This window comes from Triticum dicoccoides, chromosome 1B (assembly GCF_002162155.2).
Source record: "Triticum dicoccoides isolate Atlit2015 ecotype Zavitan chromosome 1B, WEW_v2.0, whole genome shotgun sequence".
NCBI lineage: Eukaryota > Viridiplantae > Streptophyta > Magnoliopsida > Poales > Poaceae > Triticum > Triticum dicoccoides.
Window position 1 is genome coordinate 154,970,066 of NC_041381.1, and position 21,379 is coordinate 154,991,444.

The 21,379-nt window shown below is 45.2% G+C and overlaps 2 protein-coding genes and 1 long non-coding RNA gene across 7 annotated transcripts; 1 reads left to right on the top strand and 2 right to left on the bottom strand.

Moving 5' to 3' along the window:
• Window positions 1–1,136: 1,136 nt before the first annotated feature.
• Window positions 1,137–3,547, top strand: LOC119303021. The gene is made up of 4 exons (XM_037580103.1): window positions 1,137–1,228; window positions 2,299–2,405; window positions 2,507–3,332; window positions 3,416–3,547. The coding sequence occupies exons 3-4, from the start codon at window positions 2,507–2,509 to the stop codon at window positions 3,421–3,423; spliced, it is 834 nt and encodes a 277-aa protein (XP_037436000.1). The 5' UTR covers window positions 1,137–1,228; window positions 2,299–2,405; the 3' UTR covers window positions 3,424–3,547.
• A 2,997-nt stretch (window positions 3,548–6,544) lies between these two features.
• Window positions 6,545–9,936, bottom strand: LOC119303031. Of its 2 annotated transcripts, XR_005147811.1 has the most exons (4): window positions 9,831–9,936; window positions 9,528–9,708; window positions 9,316–9,398; window positions 6,545–6,937 (listed from the first exon to the last, which is right to left on the bottom strand). It is a non-coding gene; the product is annotated as an uncharacterized LOC119303031 (long non-coding RNA). The 2 variants fall into 2 exon arrangements; XR_005147810.1 differs by lacking the exon at window positions 6,545–6,937 and having other exon boundaries at window positions 8,581–9,398.
• Window positions 9,937–10,351: 415 nt separating this feature from the next.
• On the bottom strand, window positions 10,352–12,743 carry LOC119303038 (transcription factor bHLH81-like). 4 transcript variants are annotated; one of them, XR_005147829.1, is made up of 8 exons: window positions 12,639–12,743; window positions 12,018–12,372; window positions 11,662–11,863; window positions 11,198–11,456; window positions 10,965–11,100; window positions 10,818–10,883; window positions 10,645–10,742; window positions 10,352–10,499 (listed from the first exon to the last, which is right to left on the bottom strand). XR_005147829.1 is itself a non-coding variant. In XM_037580127.1 (7 exons), exons 3-6 carry the CDS (start codon window positions 11,709–11,711, stop codon window positions 10,864–10,866), a joined length of 465 nt encoding a protein of 154 aa, XP_037436024.1. In that variant the 5' UTR covers window positions 11,712–11,863; window positions 12,018–12,372; window positions 12,639–12,743; the 3' UTR covers window positions 10,352–10,499; window positions 10,645–10,863. The 4 variants fall into 4 exon arrangements, 2 of the variants coding, with proteins under 2 accessions (XP_037436024.1, XP_037436016.1); XR_005147828.1 differs by having other exon boundaries at window positions 10,645–10,883; window positions 11,684–11,863; XM_037580127.1 differs by having other exon boundaries at window positions 10,645–10,883.
• Window positions 12,744–21,379: the final 8,636 nt, after the last annotated feature.

Below are 21,379 nucleotides of genomic sequence, written 5' to 3' on the forward strand. Positions count from 1 at the left end.
TAGTTCATCAGTCTCCACGCTCCCTCGTCCCGTTTGGGTTCACTTTTTGCTCCGCGAGCAGCATTTGGGTTTGCTCCTCATGTGCGGTGCGTCGATTCGCCGATGCATTCAGTGGGTTTCCTGCTGTGGGGTTTCAGATAAAATTGAATCTCGATTCTGAGTTCGCGACTTCATGGGGGGACGAGGAGATATCTGCACGCGTACACGTAGACAGGATCACTGGAGCGAAGCAGATACTCTAGTTCTTCATATTTTGCTTAATTAGATCAGTAAGCGTGGTAAGAATCGAGCCAGAACGGAAACGCCAGCGATTTCTTTGGCAATTAGCCGCCTGAAGTCCGTATCCTTGGCAGAATCGGTCCACTCCAATCTCTGTTCTCCCAGGAACAGAGAGCCCGGACAGAGGCTTCAGAGATTTGTGTGATGGGGAACGTGATTTGACGGTTCTTGTCACTTATTCCGCAGCAGTGTAGGTACCACGACTGTTGTTTTGAGCTTGCTGAATCTTGTGGGGAAGGGAAGGGGATGGATGTGTGTGGGCGTGGTCTTTCTTGTGCCCTGGGGTCCGTTGCTTTTCCTCCTTCGTGCAGGAGGTGGCCTCCCTGATGAATCCCTGCCCGCATTTATGATACTTCATGGTTTGGTTTGTTTGTGTCATCTGATTTGATGTAAAGCTGCATTCCTAGCATGCAGCATTACAAGACTTCTTATCATATACGAAAACAGTGTGGTGACTTGTGAATTTTGTGATGGATGGATGTTTCATGGGCATCCTGTGTCCGACTCCCCTGCTCTTCTTTGGCTTTAGGGAGGGGTTCCCGTAACTGCTGCCGCTGTTACTGCTTTCTCCTTTGGGTTTTCTGGGTTTGTTATGATAGTGTGTTGTTCCTTTTTGGAGACTACCGTAACACATCACAACTGGCATTATCCCGAGTCTCTTGGGTAGATGGTAGTGGGGGCGCTGAGGGAGAATGCTTGTATCTCGTGCTTCTTCAGTTGTGCTGTGTGATGTTGACTGAACCCGAATGGGCTTGCCAGCCTATTACTCATTCTTCTACCTTGAGCTGAGAATTACTTACTTCAAACTGACTGCTGTTTCTTCTTTTTCTTCAGGAGTTCAGGGTGTACTTCTGAGGGGAGCGTATTACTTCTGATTGAGCTGAGTTTCGTCAGCTGTATTACTGATGTAACTTCACAGCAGCAAAGAAAGAGCGTCATGGTTGAGAAGGTATCCAGTTTAAGTCCCTGTTTGAGCAGTTTACTTCTAGAACTTTTTATTGATCATTTACATGCAAGTATGATTAAATTTTACCAGGTTCTGTAATGACAAATTAACTTGTTACAGGGATATGTACTGAGTAATGACTATGCTTCAGTTTTTGGTCATATGTATTCTACTTAGAAGGCTATCACTCACAAGATAAACATAGAGTTACTGTTTCTATTGTGTGCAAAATACATCCAGCTCCTGTACTGTCATTCATTCCCTATGTGTGTTGACTGGCAAACTTTCTAGAGTCTCCGTATCTTTAAGTTTGGTCCTTATATTTCAAAGTTCTAAGATCAGAGACCTACAGAGATAAGCAAGAAAGAAACTCCCCCAATAGGGATGATTGATAGTCATTACTGGTTCGTCCTCATGCTTTGTTGGAAGCAAAGACAAGTTTTGAACATCTCCATTAATCAATCTCCGGATCTGTTGTACAGCATAAACAAGCCATTAGACTTGAAACCTTGAACATCTAGTTGCAATCTAATGTGAAAGATCTGTTTGTCACAAAACTGATTTTGCCCATTTGTGGAGTTAAAGTAGTGCATTGTAGGTTTGTGATATACTCCGTCCCAAAATAAGTGTCTCAACTTTAGTACAACTCTGTACTAAAGTTGTACTAAAGTTGAGACACTTATTTTGGGACGGAGGGAGTAGCATTTTTGTTCAAATGCCTTTAAGGAATTAGATGTCAAATCATTATTTTAAGCCCTCAATTGTGGGTAAAGTTAAACACAGTTAACTGGTTTGAGTGAGTGTTAAAGTCTTTTTTTGTTTATTCTATATATCTGAAATCAAATAGAGTTTCATATTTTCTTATTTCTGCTTTAATATGGGCCGATTTAAGCTGATATAGATGTCGTTCTTGATCAAACTCATGCTGCTGTGTAGTGTCTTTTCTTTTTAAATATGGCAAAAAAGAAGTATTCATTGTACTTCTGGCCTTAGCATTTATTTTGGGAATTTTTACAATTTATTCTCAGATGTTATGGCTTTTGTTTATGACTTTTTATTTACTGTCTCGCTAGGCAAGGTTGCTGTTTGTTCCTACAGCTTCCTTTGATCTCATTACTTAGAATCACCACCTCCTCTTTTGTATCCCGCCGCAGGGTTCACCGTGGGTGTCTAATACAAGGTATATGCTCCCTGGACTTCCTCACTTCTGTTCTTTTTGTTTGCATTGTACCAAACTGTAAACTGTACTTAAAAACATCCTTCTCTTTTTCTCATTGCTAGATGGCTGCTCCGCCAAATGCTTTTTCGAGCGAGTTACAGAAGTGGATCTACAACCGTTCTGTAGACTCTATATTTTTCATCACTATCGGACCAAAAGCATCTGCAATTAATGCACTTACAGCTCTTATGAACAAAGTAGAGACTATTCCTGCAGAAAAAAGAGCTGCGGAGTTAGACCTTCGAGGACAAAATTGCACGGGCGTTGTAGTGGAGGAGGCAGATGATCATCTTAAGATCTTAACATGTGCCCATCTTATGCAACACGTATTCAAGAGTTCAGAACCCCTTTCGCTTCAAGATGCTTGTTCACTTTTTTCTGTAAGAGTGTTGTGTGATCATTACGAGCAGAACTTCCGCGGGCAAAGCAGGGTAAGAGCAAGAGTTTATGCACCAGCTTCCATGATTGGCATCGATTGCGAGAAAGACTTGCTTCTTCTTCATGTATACCGAGCAGATATTAAGAATTTGGGCAGAAGATGTACCAACAGTCACCAGGGCTTGATTCTTAGTCCAACTCCTCCAGAAGCTTTCGACAAGTGCGCAATGATTTCATGGCCTCCTGGCCTACCTCGAACAGCTGTTGAAGGATCAATTTCTCACCCTTCAAGAACAGTCCGTGACTTGGAACTTGTGAACACCGTTGGATACACAATGAACCTCACTCAAGTAGTAATAGCAAGTGAAAAAGGAAGCTCAGGTGCTCCGTTGTTAGATGGTAATGGGAGAATAATTGGATTGTTGCATGGTGGTTTTGGAGGGCAGTTTACATACTTTATCTCCCATGCTGATATCGGACGTTTTCTGAGCCGACATCACGTGGTACATGGTATGTTCTCACATATGTTTTTTTACTTGTTTGTGTTGTTACTATTTGTAAATATGCCTTACGAATGCATAAATAACATGCAGGGATATGAGGTGTTATTTGATCATCCTACAGCCCTTGTTCCCTCCTGAGCTCTTATTGCTATCCCATCCACAGTTGCTGCTCGAACTGCTGGTAAACAACAGGGTCAGGTTCATTAGTGCTGCTCTGTTACCGGTAAGGAACCAACCATAGCATGATGTTGCTAGAGTTTGTTTGTTCTTGATGTTAATATCTGGTGTGGAACAGTAAGAATGGATTGATTGTTTGGTTTTCTGCTTCAGATTATTTTCTGTTATTGTAGTTGTGAAAACTGATAGTAATTCAAAATTTGCCTCAAAATGCCATTCAGAATACTGTGATTTTATTCTGCGCAAAAAAAAACCGAATACCATAATTTACTTCATGTCTATGCAAGCCTCAAAATGTGATATGGAATACCATAGTTTACTCTCTTGTCCCCTCACCTTAAGAGTTTAGTTTCCTTTTCGTGATCTGTGCTAGTAAATGGTGATTCCTATCCTGGTTAAAGTAATACGGAGTGCTCTGTGATCAGTTATTCTAACTAGAAGCTGGGGCGCGTCCAGTCGTTTTTATGACCTAAGTTGATCTGTGTAAATAATAAATCTATGAACAGCAAAATCAGCTGCAACCACTTGTAAAATATAACGGGAATATGGGATACAGCCAGAGTTATTACCGAAAAAGGCTTTCGCCCCGCTTTATATATAAAGCACAGATCACCAACAACCCAGTACAGCACACGCCACCAACACACACGCACACACCCAAGGCAGGATACAAAGGCGCTGAGCGCAGCAACACCACCCCTAGCACTACAAGAGCCACCGGGGGCCTTAAACGTGAACACGCCACCATGAAGAGAAGAAGCTACATACGACGCTCCGTGGGCTCCAAGGCAGTGCCAACAGGAAGGTTACGACACCGAAGCGCCGCCACCGCCCGACCCAAGGATCAGGGTTTCCCCCGGAGCAACACGACGGGCAGCGAGAGTCGCGGCGACGCCTTCAAGAAGGGGACGAGCTTCGCCGTCGCCGGTCAGTCCGAAGATAGAACAGGTTCTCACCCCGACCAATATTCACCGCCACCGAACGCCGCACCCTGGCTACCACGCCGCCCACACGGCCATGGCCACCAGGCAGCACCAAGTCACGGGCTTTGCCCAGGAGCACCGCGACACCACCACCAGGGCCGCCGCCCCCAGCATCCATGACCTTGACGCCACCGCACCCGTCACCCACCGCTACCCCAACCAAAGAGATGAATGGAAAGGAACCGCCTTTCGCACTCCTGAGCACTCCCCAGCGTCGAGACCCGAAGTCCGGCCAAACCTGGCCACCATCGACCCGTCCTGCTGCCGGGCGCGAGACGAGCTCGGTCCTGCAGCCGGGCGCGAGACAAGTCAGATCCTGCTGCCGGGCGCGAGACGGGCTCGGTCCTGCTGCCGGGCGCGAGACGAGTCCGGTCCTGCTGTCGGGCGCGAGACGAGCTCGGTCCTGTCGCCGGGCGCGAGACGGGCGATGGGCGCCGCTGGGAGAGGGCCAACCCTCCGATGAAGGTAGCGCTTGAACGACGGGGAGAGGAATCGAAGGTCGTCAAGGGCGCTCACCGACAGGCAGACGCCGAAAAAGTCCAGCCGCCACCTTGAAACGACCCAGACCACCGCCACGGGCCACACCACGCCGTGGAACCCCACATCCACGCCGGGACCCCAAGGGACTGCTCCGAGCCGCCTGCTGACGGCCCAGTGCCAGATCCAAGGAGCAGGCCGGCAACCGCCGTCGTCCCCTCCCGAATCCGCGACCAGGACGAGCCCCGGCCTCCGCCCTGCGCCACCAGCCGGGTCCCCGGCGACAAATCCAGCCAGATCTGGCCGGAAACCGGCTCGCCCGCAACCACCAGCACCGCCGCCGCCGCGTCAGATCCGCCGCCGCCACGGGTGCGCCCACCACCGCGAGGCCCTCCACGCCGCCACCCCGGACCAGCAGCCCCGCCGTCGGACCAAGCGGCCACGCCACCACGCCCCTCGAAAGCGCAGCGCCGCTGTCCGAGCAGGGCGCCCCGCGCCGCTGCCGCCCGAGCAGGGAGAGACGAGGCCCCGCCGCCGCCAGCACTAAACGGGCTTCCCCTGCCGGCGCAAACGGGCAGCGGCGAGGGAGGAAGACGAGGGGAGGGGAGCCGGCCGACGACGCCCTAGGGTTTCCCCCCGGTCGCCCGCGGGGACGACACGGGAGGAGGAGGGAAGGAGAGGAGGGAAGGACATACTCAACCACAGCCAGAGTTATTCCTTTCCTTCTTTTAAGCTTCCTCCTGAACAGAGCAGCACAGAAACCCAACACACCATACAAGTGGCCCTAGATATGACCAAATGGCCTACGCGTGGTGACATAGCTCAGCCTACGCATCGTGGTGCCCAGTCGGTGCACAATCAACACCACGTGGACAACCCAGTTAACGCCCTTGTTCGGTCCTTAATTGTTTTAATTTGCTCTTTTTGTACGTTGTGAGTTGGTGGACTTGTGAAGAACAATTTACAAGAATGCGGTAACGGTCTGAAGTATTGTACTGTACATCCTAAGGATGTGAATGATAACTTTTGTTGTGGATGAACTGTATGAACACTTGGCTGCAGATGGTTTATCCATTCACTTATTTAGTTAGAAATTTGATAGGAATGGGAAAACAGTGTAAGATACTAAGATCAATTATTTGGCCATATCTGCAAAGGTTAATTGTCAATTTTCTTTGTCCATTGACGTAATCTGCTGTTGATTTAAATTTCAGTTGAATTCCGGTCTGTCATTTAACCTTGTTTTATTGTAGTTTATGTGACAGCTATGTCGATTCAACTGTTGTGTTACGAAGTGCTGATTACAAATGGAGAGACTACGCGACAACTCTGTACTGAAATCGGCAAACACTTGTTGTTCCATCTCTTAGGCTTTATCACAACTAGATGACCAGTTGCGCCAAATGGCGCAAAGACCTATTTAAAACCATGTTCGTTTTGAAAATATTTGCATTTTTCAGTCACCGTATATTTGAGTACATTTGGTAAGAACTTATACCCCTGTATAAAAAGAAAATTAAATGCAAATATTTTATTAAGGTAATAATGCCACAAATTAGATCATCGGTAGGTCAAGATAGTTGAGTCTACAATTAGGAATTCCGAGTAGCTGTAAACTTGCATTAAAAAAAAGTAAACACAAGTGACACAATAAAATGTACTTAATACATGAACTCGTGAACATTGTGTACAGGAGAAGTTAATAGAAATAGTAGTCAACTACATCATATAATTTGGTTCTATACTCTTTTGTGTATATATCCTGAATGCTACCCATTTGTGATCAACTCTTTGTCCTTCGAATCAAATGACACAACTACTGCCCCTTGTGGAAAAAGAAAGGACTCTATAATACTCATAAATGTAAAAGGAAAACATCATGTAATGCATCTCAACCTGCGCAAAGCAATGTAAAAACCATACATGCTATCTACATACTCTCATTGTCTGGCAAAACATAAGTAGCCGAGGGACCCTGTACAAAAGAATTGACAATTCACAAAAAGAAGCATGCCATCAGCTGTCTAGACAACCATAAAACAATAAGTGGCAAAAGCTCCATCAGAATTAGCATTTGCCATCCAGTTTATGAGCTAAAGTTAGAGCATACCAGTCGATGAAACATATTAAGCATCAGCTATAAAACAAACTCTATTTTCCTAATAAGACAACATAGATATGAAATGGGCAAACTCTATTTTGCCATCCAGTTTATGAGCTAAAGTGGAAAGCTATGGTCACTGAATTTTAGGCACTTTTTTTAGCAAACACAGTAGGGTAAAAACCCTACTGTAACTCTATTTTTTAGGCACTTCACCGTATAAACAATGGCCATAATACATGTTTATGGCTGACACCTCACGAGCAGCAAGCTTCAGTTTTACACTATTTAGGAATGCATACAAGCAAGTCCTGACAATTGAGATTTTCAATCCAGGACCAATCAGATATATGCCGACAGCTAGAATTCTAATTGGAGTCATTCCCACCAGAACGCGCTTTGTATACTAAATAATAAGATGGATTGTTTTGGGTTTATAGCCGCCATAATCAAGGCTCTAAACCTGGTACTATTTGCATGATAATGGGGTGCTTTCACACATCAGCATAAAACCAAAGAGTCATTCTTATCCTGTAATAGAGATACTATTCTTTTCACAAGCTCTTATTTTTCTACCCATACTAAGTTGTGCCCCTGTTTAGTGCTGACACTACAAACTTTAGTTTACGTGGGTGTATGGACAATATATAAAACATGAACCTAGTGAAAAAATACAAGGGATTACCTGAATACATGATGCTACAGTACATATATTTTTCTAACTGGAAAATAAGCCTATTACTTCCTGCTCACAGATTTTAGTTCATTTCTAAACTCTGCATTATATTGAGACAAGCACACTACATCTATATTCTGCTATAACACAGATTATTGTTACCTTACTATGGAAAGGGCAACCTGGTGCATGTAGCTCCCGCTTGCGCAGGGTCCAGGGAAGGGTCCGACCACTTTGGGTCTATAGTACGCAGCCTTTCCCTATATTTCTGTAAGAGGCTGTTTCCAGGACTTGAACCCATGACCTCATGGTCACAAGGCAGCAGCTTTACCTTAATATGGAAGCAGCTAGAATTATTTTGTGGTGATAAAACTATGGAAGCACGTTGGCAATACAATTATAAAATATACTATCTTCAAGGAAATCTGCACTTGTAGCCCTGTTTGATAGCAAAGTACTTTCTATGTATTTTGAGAATAACACAGTTTTTGAGATTAACACAATTTTAATTACAGTGAGCTGTTTGGCTACCACTAAAAACTGTGGTTTAAATTACAGTATTAAAAACAGTGATCTTAATACTGTAGTACTTGCAAAATTATCATTTTTTCTCTGTATTAAAAAAGAACTGCATAACTCGTTTTTTAAAACTGAGCACGCTGAAAAACAATCCACGGGTGTATTCATGTGCCTCTCGACACACATTTCCTGCTAGCTCTCGATGGTGACACGGAAGAAGGCCAAGACGGTCCCGTGGTGCCCGCGACGACAACACAGAAGACGGCCTGGCGTTCCAGGCCATATGAAGCACCAGCTCAACCTAGTTCAACTCCTCCGATTACTGTGCAAGCTAGCTTTGTGTATGGCCATTTAATGCATATAGCCGTTCAGTTTGCAACGGCCAGCGAGCAGGGTACACGTGTGTCTGCGACTGTTAACAAATGGCCAGCTCTCGTCGCCGCTCCACCTTCGGCACTCCGGGAATAAAAAAATAAAGTGGATATTCATTTTTGTGGATGTTAGCAAATAAAAAATGAAACCAACTGGGAATAGAAAACTTAAAAGGGCAGTAAGTAACAACAGAAACGGAGATAGAGAGAGATAAATGCATTAATCCAGCTATAAGTAGTAGGATAGAAATGAAAAACCCATTGTTGGAAAACAGAAATTCGACCTCAGAGATTGTCTAAGTTGTGACATCGTTTGTTAGCGGCAGATCAGTATTATGTTTTTCTTTTTTGCATAATGGTAGGTTAGTATCTTGTCCCGATATTATATAATAACATCTAGTTTGTATCAGTCATAATTTTCACATGAACAAACTGCTATAAAGATTAGTCAAGCCTAAACTCTAGATCCCCGCAAAAAATGGAAGTCTAAACTCTAGATTAGACCTAAACTGATATAGTAGTAGTAATCCTTCACCATTTAATGTATGGATCACACTAATACAAATCATAGAAAAACTTAGTCTTGTATCATAGATCTGACGATAGAAGATAGCCATTCCACTAATGAAGCGAATAACTACATTTAGTAGTAAGATTGAGCTTCTGGACATTTAGACAATCCTAACCTGGGTTTCTTAGTAAAGAAATGGCTGAAGACCAAACACGTCATCGTGTTACCCTTCCTCCTTGTTCGATTCATCACTTCCTACTTCAGAAAAGAAACAGAGTAACATAGTTCAATAATAGCACACTGTTTCAGAACATATTATACCACAGAAATATAGACAAAGCTGTGCATGCATGGAAGAAGAAATCGAGTGAAGGAGGAGGAACTCACAATGAGCTTTGGCCCATCGATCTGGACATGCCAACGCCAAATATAAATAGGGGCATTGCCTGCTCTGCTTCCTTCCCCCACCCACTTATTTGCGTGACACTCTTCCGCGACACCCTCTACTCACACCACTCTTCCGCGACACTCCGGAGGTTGCCCTTCGCTTTGCCTCCCTGACCACAACCTGAAGAGAGGAGATGCAGATTTGAGAATACTTCAAGAAACAAACCCGAGTCACAAATGAGTTGGGAGATACAGTAACAATAGGTTTAGTACGTCCAAAGGAGAAAAAGGGGGGTTGCATACTTTAGAATCACATTGCAGTTCTCCACTAATGCCACTGCCTCTGGATGATTTTCACCAAATGCTTGCCTGGCAGGTTCTTCATATCCAATTGCCCAATTTGTACATGGTGCGCCGGTACTGTCAAATGATCAGAAAGTATGTGGAGGTCAAGTTTGTTCTATCTACCAGCAAGCATCTAATAATAAACATGCAGATGGAAATATAATTACCAGATAGCTACTACCCTTCAGACAAACCTCCACAGCCAGCAAAAATATCAAGGGTTGCAAGACAGTTCTCTGGTGTTGCGTTCTGTTTGTCTGAACCAGCTTGCTCATCGTCACAAATCTACTTGCCTTCATTCTTCTTTGCAGCATGCGCCTTCCTTGTCAAGGTCATGAGCTTAACATTTGTCGGTAGCTGGTTAAAAGAAAAGACATGCTCAGTCAACTACCTGAAGCAGTTTCTCACAAAATAAATGCAAAACTGGAGAAATCAAAAGATGAATGTTGGCAATAACTAACCTGCTTAAGAGCTCCAGCATCAGGATCATATAAATGTTCACAGTGAAAGGCATGCTCAACCACTACCGGAAGATTTGAATTTGGAATGTCATTCTTTGCTATAACCTCACATTTCCCCTCAACCATCACAAACTGGCACACTTATTATATTTTCACTGTAGTATACCTGGATCAAACAACAAAGAAATATTAAATACCAAATGCACAAACCAAAAGGTTATTGGGAATCATAGTAGTATGACAGTAATGATGTGGATCAACAATAATGAAGTGAATAGTAGGCCCTGGACAAATAAGGCAAAGTGACAAACCTCTCTGATGAAATATCATCTGCCCTGTATAACCTTCTTGCACTGACTATGGTTGATTCTGGATTAGCTTTCTTTGATCTAGAAGAAGCTTTGATACTCTGCAGATGCCAGATGGCACCCAACTTTATGGTGACAGAATTGACAGTGTGCATCAATTCAACTGATTTAGTTACCTTGTCCATATTGGGCACGAGGTCTTGCAGCCTCCTTAGCCTCTTGCTATTCCTTGCTCTTCTTTCCTAAACAGCATAAGAAAGAAAAATATTCAGTACAAACATGTCGCACCAAGACAAACACCAAAAATGTTGTAGGAAATTAACTAATCCTCTCAGCGATGCTTCGTGGGTGAGTGGCGCAGCCACGCTTGGTGCAGACTGTGTAGGCGATGAAGTATTGCTGCAGCTGCAGATAGTCGTCCATGCCGGACATGTCTAAAGACGTGGTTGACATGCCAAACTGAATTTGGTCCAAGGTTAGAACTGTAGCATTAAACAATTGACGGGGAGCAGAGTGCGGATGGATGTGAAGTGTATACATGTGAAGCTTGTCCTACTTGGGATTCGATTTTGCTGAGGCTGGTGACCATGCCATCGTCGCTGTCGATGAGCACCTTCGCTTTTTTGCTTCCGGGCGTGAAGAACATGATGTTGGAGTTGGTGTCACCCGAGGAGCTCATGGAGAAGCTCCTGGAGAGGTCGCTGGAGCCGTTGTTGACGGTGATGCTCTCACCGACGGCCGACGGCATCAACACGGGCATGGCCATCCCCATCTCCGTGTGGGATAATGTTCTGCTGCCTCGAGTAGCTCCATAGCTGCAAATTAAGTGAGAGATCTCCAGGTCAGTGAATTTTGAATTTATCTAGAAAGCTAACAGTATTGGGGGATAAAAGAAATAACAGAAAGTATTATACTTCATAGTCACATAAGCCATACCATGAAAGAACATGAGTAGTACCTGTATTGGGGGATCAAAGAAATAACAGAAAGTATTATACTTCGTAGTCACATAAGCCATACCATGAAAGAACATGAGTAGTACCTGACTTTGTTGAATTGGGAGAAATCATGTTAAAGTATGGATTCCGTTTAAACCAGCAGTATCTCTTCACCTGATTAGAAGAGACTAAATAGTAAATCCCCTTGACATGTGACGTCTCACGCTTGACCTCCTTACTGCCATAACATTTATCCTCCGAATCCCCATCCCACCATAGACAAGCTGCACACACCCACAAAAAATATTAAAATCGCTTTATCCTCATTGGGGTCATAATCAAATATTGTAAATACATATAGACAATAAATAAGAACCCTATTGGGGTTACAAAGAGGATTAATCATAGGCGGGGAAAGGAAGTGAAATTAGTACTCACCTCATACATGAGGAAGGGAAGCTGGAAAAATACACAATTTGACATAACAAAATAGCACCAGCTGCAATATAGGACCTCCAGGAAAATAAACCTTGCCTCTCTGCATTTTGGATCTAGCTAAAAATGGCAAATTTTAGAAATGCTAAATGTTAGGAACCACTATGTGATTCAGAAGAAATTATTTTATGTACCAGTTCTCACACTGTCTATCAATCTCCTGATATGCTCAATGAATAGCAGAGAAAAATAACTGCACAACCCTGCTTGTCAACTTAGGTCTCTTTACCTCGGCCGGCTCCTGACATTGTTGTCTTTCCCAGCTTTAGCCTTCTTTTGCCATAACAGTAGTAAAATCCTATATGGCCAACGAAATCAAAAGACCCTTTACTAATATACTAAACTCAACAAAATCAAAAGACCCTTTGCTAATCTACTGAACTCAATTAAATCAAAAGAACAAAATAACTGTGGGGGTTCCCTATGGAGGTTCATAAAGAACATGGCCCAGTCAAGGCTTGTGCAGTGAGGCAAAACTAAAAAAATGCACATATGCAAGAATATATGCAAACCTAAAAAAATGTGTGCAAGAAAATTAAGAGAACTATAGGGAGAAACACGAACCTGGGAGGGTGCTCGACTAAGATGGGCTCCTGTGCCGTCACTTGCAGCCATTGTCGTCCCCCTGCTGCGGACGCGGGGACGGTGCCGATGTGCATGCTAAAGAAGGTCACGACCCTATGGCAGTCATCTCGTCAGGGTCATTCTCCTTCTCCCATATTTGCCTACTTGCTCCCTGCCTGCTCCACCAAGCGGACAAACCCAATCCTATGGGGAACAAGAAAACATGAATAGATCAAACTAACTGGCAGCAAACAAACTGATTTTCTTTTGAATTAATTTCAATACAATCAGAAAATGGCAATGATAAGAGGAGACAGAGACACTCATTGGAGAGCAGCGAGGAAGTAGCAACGGTGGAGGAGAGAAAAACAAGCCGAGGCGGGAGGAGGTAGCCAAAACTGCCCTTGACGAGGACGCTCAGGCCATCTTCTCACACGCCTTCATCGCTGCCCCGCATCTCCACCTGCTCCAGGGTGGCTCCCAGGCCGTCGCCGCCGCTGGTCCCCGTGCCACCTCCTCTTCTTTTTTTCTTCCAGCGGCGGCGCACCCGTGGCTTCTTGGTGGTGAGGGCTCACGGATTGCGGAGGAAAAGAGGAGGCGGCGGATTGGGGAGGAGAAGAGGAGGCGGCGGATTTGGGAGAAGGAGAGGATAGGGATTGAGGGAGAAGAGGAGGCAGGGGATTGGGGATGAGATGAGGCTCTCTGTAGGCTAGGATTTTCAACGTGTTCGTTTTCTGGAGCGACGGGACCTCAGATACCCACCTTCTCAAACAAGCAACCCCACATACACCCGGGCCCAATGGTCATCGGGGTGGACTGCTAGCCGGAAGTGGAAAAAAACTAACGGCGGGGCTGCTGCCAGCAGCCAAAACACTGCTACAGTAAAAAGATCGCACGGCCAACGAGCTTCGCGCGCGCGGAGGCCTCAGGTTGGCGGGTAGCCTAGCAGGCTTTATATGTTAGATTCCCCCGCCCAAAAGAAGTCTTCATCAGAGTTGAGAATTTTTTGAGGTCTACCAGCTGAAAACAATCTGTGAGCATACACTATGTGATGCTCTCTGGTCCAAAATGTAAACTCAGTACTACCTCTCTGTTCCCAGAAAACTTGGGCATCAATATTATTTCGCTTCAGATCTGATTTCCTGCAGAGTGCAGTTCTTTTTGCTGATTTTCATTTGAATAACATATGTGTTGGTACTGACTTGCTTCTTGGAATGAACTATCTTCATAAGATTGTTGATCGTTAGAAGATTGTTGCGCACAAATTAGTGCCAGCAGCAGGGAGCTGATGTTGAATACCAAGTGTGTTGTTCAAGCTGACCCGCCACGTAGGCCATGTTCAACAAGAATGTATACCTGCAACTTTCTGAACCATATTTTTTTGGAAGAACACGTATATTGTTGTATCTTGAAAAACTGCAACCGCTGAGTGAGGCGTACTGGAGCTTGGGCATCCGAGCTGTGTTTTCTTTTTTTTTTTGAAAAAAAACAAAATTCCCATTTTGAAGTGTCAAAATATAAAATCCATATGTCCATATGGATGTATTCTATGTGTGCATAAATTTATTTTCATGATGAAATGATTTAAGATGTGAGCTCCCTGCCAAAAAAGAAAAAGATTTAAGATGTGAGCTAAAATAATTGTGTCAATTTTAGTACTCTAAACAGTGAATGTTCTCAAATGACACGACTTTAATTTTTTAGCTTACATCTTAAATAGTTTCATCTTAAAAATTATACATATGTAGAATACTCCCTCCGTTTCTAAATATAAGTCTTTGTAGAGATTTCACTATGGACTACATACGAATGTATATAGACGTAATTTAGAGTGTAGATTCACTCATTTTGCTCCGTATGTAGTCTTTTATTGGAACCTTTAAAAAGACTTATATTTAGAAACGGAGGGAGTACATTAGTATGTTCATGCAATTGTCTTAGAGATTTTAAAAAATTAAAAAAATATTTTGTTTTTTTCCTTCCAAAAAACAAGTTCTATGGAGCCAGAGCTCCAAACAAACTTTTCAATATATTCACAATGAGAACAGACGAGGGGCTTCACAATGAGCGTAGACGTGCAGATATATTCACATGCAAGGAGGGACGTTGCTGCATGACATTCGGATGTGCATCATAGTTTAATGATGGATTAGTCGGAAAATAGCAGAAAGGGGAGTAAGGGGATGAGATACTGATCCTAAAAGAGGAAGAAACATCTGGGTGGCGGCATGCGTAACATGCTCTAGAACCAATAGTGGGTGCACCTTCATTAGATTTTGCAAAAGCAATACTGGTAAGATTTAGACCTGGTTGAAACTAATTACATTTTGAACAGTTTGATTCTGGTAAATACAGTATGAAATATGAACCTTGCCCTGCTATAGGAAATAATCTAATTTGAAGAACATTGTTGTCTCCCAATCTCATTTGAATTCAGCTTGCAAGGGAAAATATTCGAGACAGAAGTAGGCACAAGTGATGCCAACGACTTGACCAACCGGGGAGGCGGACACCATATCGAGCTGAAAAAACTTGTTCCTGGCAGAGAGTACGTCGATGGTGTATCATGTTTTTTATGCCTGCAATTGCGTGGCTTTCATACATCCTGACAGCCACCCACTGCCACATACGTCCTGACAGCCAAGAAGCTGGGTAATCACCTGCACTATTGATTGTGATGTCTTCCTGGACTCGCTCGCTTGCTCAAGTTACACGGATCAAGTCTTTTGTCCAAAAGGATGGTAACCTGTATAAGACATGTGTTAGACAAAATGTTTTGCATGCTTTACTCACCAAAATAGTGATAATTTAAACGCCTATGACATCGCTTTTTCTCACTTGACACATTTGCCATTAGTTCTCACAGTGCTCTGCTTTTGCCATTGCACACCTTCACGGCCAGACCAGGCTAAGTGCTTTTCTCTTCCAAAAGTACCCTCTCAGTCACTGGCAAGTGGGGCTTGACCCATGAAGTCACCCCATTTTAGCCCCATGAGTCCCCCAACTCTCAATTCCACTCTCCAACTCTGCACCAAATCCTTGCAGATGATTTGAATCCATCAATTCCTCCAAATATTTCGTCCAAACCAACACCAAATCAGCACCCCTTCACTCCTCCGCGCCGCAGTTGGGAGATGGATTGGTTAGTAGTGAGCTGACGGAATGCGGCGGCAACAATCCAGTATCGATTCCAGAAGGACATACGATGATGCTAGAGGAATTGTTTTTTCTTCTTTTCCTATTTCATGCCATGGATGATGCTTGTGGGTTGCCTCATCATGATTGTGAAGTACTTACATTGTGATTCCACTGTAAAGCTTCACACTTCAAAATTAATAGACGTTGGTAGACGATGGTCTCCTTATCGTTTTCGCTTTGTAATTTCATGCTAATGGATGTTGCACCCACATTTATGCAAAAGATTAGGCATGGGATGCGTGAGGTTTACTGAGACAATGCCAGCAAGCAGTAGATGCAAGTGATGTAGCCCTACTGTTTCATAAACATGTGATTAGCAAGTGTGCTCACATGTATACCTTTACTGTTAGCAAGTGCATGATCTAGATTATGTGTCTGAGGGAAGTGGTTACAAATTTATTTATTTTATTTGTTTGAACAGTCACTGGGACAGCTGCAAACAGAAATAGAGTAGGCATCTTGATCAACAAGAGCCTTAAGTATGGAGTGGTAGACGTCAAGAGGGGTGGGGACCGGATTATTCTGGTCAAGCTGGTAGTTGGGAACTTAGTTCTCAATGTTATCAGCACGTATGCCACAATAAGAACACCAAGAGGGAGTTCTGGGAAGGCCAGGAGGACATGGTTAGGAGTGTACCTATTGGCGAGAAGCTCTTCATAGGAGGAGACCTTAATGGCCACATGGTACATCTAACACAGGTTTTAAAGGGGTGCATGGGAGCTTTGGCTATGGCATCAAGAATCAAGAAGGAGAAGATGTCTTAAGCTTTGCTCTAGCCTACGACATGATCATAACTAACACCCTCTTTAAAAAGAAAGAATCGCATCTGGTGACTTTTAGTAGTGGGGGCTGAGGCTTTCAAGGAGAGGATCATTAAGGAGGGCCCTTGGGAGGAAGGAGGAGATGCAGACAATATGTTGATGAAGATGACGACTTGCATTCGTAAGGTGGTTTCAGAGGAGTTTGGAGTGTCCATGGGAAGTAGAAGCGAAGCTAAACATACCTAGTGGTGGAACTATGATGTCCAGAAGGCTATTAAGGAGAAGAAAGATTGTTTCAAACACCTACACCTGGATAGGAGTGCAAACAACATAGAGAAGTATAAGGTGGCAAAGAATGCCGCAAATCGAGCTATGAGTGAACCAAGGAGTCGGGCATATGAGGACCTCTACTAGCACTTAGACACGAAGGAAGGCGAAAGGGACATCTATAAGATGGCCAAGATTCGAGAGAGAGAGAGAGACGAGGGATGTCGTCCAAGTCAAATGCATCAGGGATGGAGCAAATCAGCTCCTGGTGAAGGACGAGGAGATTAAGCATAGATGGCGGGAGTACTTCGACAAGCTATTCAATGGAGAGAATGAGAGCTCTACCATTGAACTGGACGACTCCTTTGATGATACTAGCAGACGTTTTGTGCGGCGAAACCAAGGGTCTGCGGTCAAAAATGCTTTAAAAAGGATGCAAGGCGATGGGCCCTGATTGTAGCCCCATTGAGGTGTTGGGAGGCCTCGGAGACATAGCGATAGTACGGCCAACTAAGCTTTTCAACCTCATTTTTCGGGCAAACAAGATGCCAAAAGAATGGAGGCGGAGTATATTAGTACCAATCTTCAAAACAAGGGGGATGTTCAAAGTTGTACTAATTATCATGGAATTAAGCTAATGAGCCGTACAATGAAGCTATGGGAAAGTCATTGAGCACCGCTTCACAAGAATGACAAGCGTGACCAAAAATCAATTTTGTTTCATGCCTGGGAGAAAGACCATGGAAGCCATCTTCTTGGTACGACAACTTATGAAGAGATATAGGGAGCAAACGAAGGACCTACATATGGCGTTCATTGACTTGGAGAAGGCCTACGATAAGATACCGCGAAATGACATGTGGTGGGCCAGAAACACAAAGTCCCAACAAAGTACATTACCCTCATCAAGGACATGTACGATAATGTTGTGACAAGTGTTCGAACAAGTGATGGCGACACTGATGACTTCCCAATTAAAATAGGACTGCACCAAGGGTCAGCCTTGAGCCGTTATCTTTTTGCTTTGGTGATGGATGAGCTAACAGGGGATATACAAGGAGATATCCCATAATGTATGCTCTTTGCGGATGATGTGGTGCTAGTCGATGATAGTTAGATGGGGGTTAATAGGAAGTTAGATCTATGAAGACAAACCTTGGACTCGAAAGGTTCTAGGCTTAGTAGAAGTAAAGCCGAATACATGAGGTGCGGTTTCAGTACTATTAGGCACAAGGAGGTTAGCCTTGATGGGCAAGTGGTAAGGACACCTTTCGATATTTGGGGTCAATGCTGCAAAACGACGGTGATACCAATGAAGATGTGATTCATCAAATCAAAGTCGGATTGATGAAGTGGCGCCAAACTTCTGGCGTTCTCTGACAAGAGAGTACCACAAAAGTTGTACGACAGGTTCTATAGGATGGCGATTCGACCCGCAATGTTGTATTGTGCTGAGTGTTGCCGACTAAAAGGCGACATGTTCAACGTGTAGCGAAGATGCGCATGTTGAGATGGATGTGTGGCCACACAAGGAAGGATCGGGTCTAGAATGATGACACACGGGATAGAGTTGGGGTAGCACTGATTGAAGAGAAGCATGCCCAACATCGTCTGAGATGGTTTGGGCATATTCAGCCCAGGCCTTCAAAAGCACCAGTGCATAGCGGACGGCTAAAGTGTGATAATATCAAGAGAGGCTGGGGTAGACCATACTTGACATGGGAGGAGTCCGTGAAGGTCTGAATGACTGGAATGTCACCAAAGAACTAGCCATGGACAGGGGGTGCGTGGAAACTAACTATCTATGTGCCAGAACTATGAGTTGGTTGCAAGATCTGATGGGTTTCAGTTCTACCTTACCCCAACTTGTTTGGAACTAATGGCTTTGTTGTTGTTTTTAGAACAGTCATCGTGGGAGAGCTCCATACCTGAATTTGATCTCATTCAAAGAAAAAATTGATCCGGTTTATAAGGGCAACCGAATCAAAAACCTAAACAAGTTAACCCTGTTTATGAGGGAAACCGGACCAAAACCATACAAGACCCAAATTGATCGGTCGAGGTTGTCGTACCCCCTAGTCTCGCTCCCATACCCCCTCGTCTCGTTCCCTCCAGGGCGAGCGGGGGGCCAACCCTAGCCCCCTGGCCACCGCCCACTCCCCACCTCTCCTCCACCTCGACGTCCCTAGAGATGTGCGTCGGCTAGGCCCGAGCACCGCCAGTGATGGGGACGGCGGGGATATGGGTTGCAACCCCACGGTCTGGAGGGATTGGCAGCGCGATATCACCCTTTCGTCTTCGTCTTTCCCGGCGGTTCGGCGCTGCTCCATCGGCTACATAGGGAGGGTGGATCAGGAGGGGATCTGCCCAATTGGCGGTGCTTGATCCCTGGAGTAGTGACTCCGGTCATGGCGGCGGAGGCGGCCCCTCCGTCGGGATGACGAGCCAGGTGGTGGGTCCTTGTGGCGGCGTCGGTGGCGGCAGATCTTGGGATCCCGCTCCCGAGAATGTTGCAGGACGCGCGTGACGGCCGGAGCTTCCTCCGGCATCGACAATGTTGGATGCGGGATCGCGGCGGCTGTTGCCATTGTGTGGGCGACGACAGCGGCTGGCGCGACGGTGGGTGCTCCCTGTAGTGCCCGGAATCGGGACGGCGGCCCCTCTTCATCGACGGCGGCGGACTCTAGGGTTGTGTGGGCAACTCGGAGTCTGGATCTCGAGGTGGCAACTGCCTTTCTAAGGCTGTGGCAGTATGGGACGTCCCCTCCATCAACAGATCGGGTTAGATGCGGCTCGCCAGGTGACACATGCGCCTCTTTCGGAGTTGTCGGGCAGTGCCTGTCGCCGACACGTGAAGCCACCGATGGATGTGCTACCGGCGGATGCTACGCACGACGTCTTATTCGGAGATGTCAAGTCATGCCTGCTACCAGCAGGTGATGCACGGTGGTTTGGCGGAGGTGTCACGTTTAGCATGTTGTTGTTGGATCGAAGGTGGTGCGACAGTAGCGGGAGGCAGGCGGTATGGGATGTCTTTGTCTTCCGTTGTCTTCTCTAGAGGTATCGGATATCGAGGCGTCGGTAGACGGACAAAGGTGGATGGTGCAGGCGGCTTTAACGATGAGTTTATGCACTCCGGTGGAAGCACATGAACTCTGATCAGGCTATATCGACGTGCGCCTGCTTGTGTCCTTGCTGAAGGTGGTCGGTTGAAGCTTGGCTTTGGTGATGAGAATCCAAAATTCATCCTTGTGGTGGACTCGTCATCATCAGCATACGTGCGACGATTCCTTCTTGAAGGCGTAGCCTAGAAGTTGTGTATTTTTTCTTTTTTTTGTGTGTCTTGTAACATAGGGTTTGTGGTTATCTGGGGGAGTTACTGTCGCGAGGTATACGGCCTCAGGATTTATTTTCCGCTTTATTTCCGGGTCGAGGTTGTTCGGGTGCTGGATTTTGCACTATTAACAATATATGGCTGCATGAAGGGGAGCCTTGGCGCAGTGGTAAAGCTGCTGCCTTGTGACCATGAGGTCACGGGTTCAAGTCCTGGAAACATCCTCTTACAGAAATGTAGGGAAAGGCTGCGTACTATAGACCCAAAGTGGTCGGACCCTTCCCCGACCTAGCATGCATCGTTCTGATGTAGAGGCCGGGGGTTATCCTCCTTTTCAGAAAAATAACAAGGGGAAAGGAAGAAGAGAAAAATGCACACCCAAGAGAAGGCACGACCTAGCGAGTAGACCGAAGCACCATCACGAGTGACACGAGTAGATGTGGGGAGCCGTCGAGGGATCACAATGCCAAAACTTTGCAAACAGCCTAACGCACCGCACTGGCGTGCGTACCGAACCCCACGGCGCAATAGAGGAGCCTTCACAATCAACGAGTGCTATAGTTGAACAAGAACCTTGACTGCAAGCTCAGCCATACGAAGCCGGAACGATTATCAAGTTGGGGAGGCATCATTACTCCAACATTGAGCAAAGATGAACGGAGACCACCATGGGAAGGTCTTGAACATGCACAACAAGACGGCACACCACATGAACACTGCCAAAGACAAACAAACGAGGCAGAGATGGCAGCTCCACAGCACCAAGCGTGATGTTGCCAGACCCCAAGACACACCACTGTCGACCCCAACTCAATCGCACCACCACCACCCACATCCCCGTAAGAAGCAGCTACCCAACAGAACAATCGAGCCGACTTCTAGACGATGCCTTCAAGACGGGTTGTGATGCAAATTGCGCCACCATTGGGGACGTGGATTTTTAGAACAGCTGCACCCCGGCCCTGGTATCCTGGTTGTCCAATATTGCTTTAAGATCTGTGCAACACAACTAACTTTTCGTATGAAAATTTCTCTTTTTTGTTTCTCTCACATAAAAGATGTCTTGAAGTTCAAACCTTTGCAGCGTGGCAAAGCTTTCCATCTAGAATCTAGGATAAATCTTTCAGAATTTTTTGTCAAACATAAATATACAAAAAATGATTTTTTACATTAAAAAAATC

Coding starts and splice junctions, on each gene's coding strand:
- LOC119303021 (XM_037580103.1), top strand. CDS start 2,507: ATGGCTGCTCCGCCAAATGCTTTTTCGAGCGAGTTACAGAAGTGGATC.
- LOC119303038 (XM_037580119.1), bottom strand. CDS start 11,711: ATGATTTCTCCCAATTCAACAAAGTCAGGTACTACTCATGTTCTTTCA. Junction 11,101..11,179: donor AAGTAGGACAAGCTTCACAT/GTATACACTTCA, acceptor GACCAAATTCAG/TTTGGCATGTCAACCACGTC. Junction 10,884..10,964: donor AAGCATCGCTGAGAGGATTA/GTTAATTTCCTA, acceptor TATGCTGTTTAG/GAAAGAAGAGCAAGGAATAG.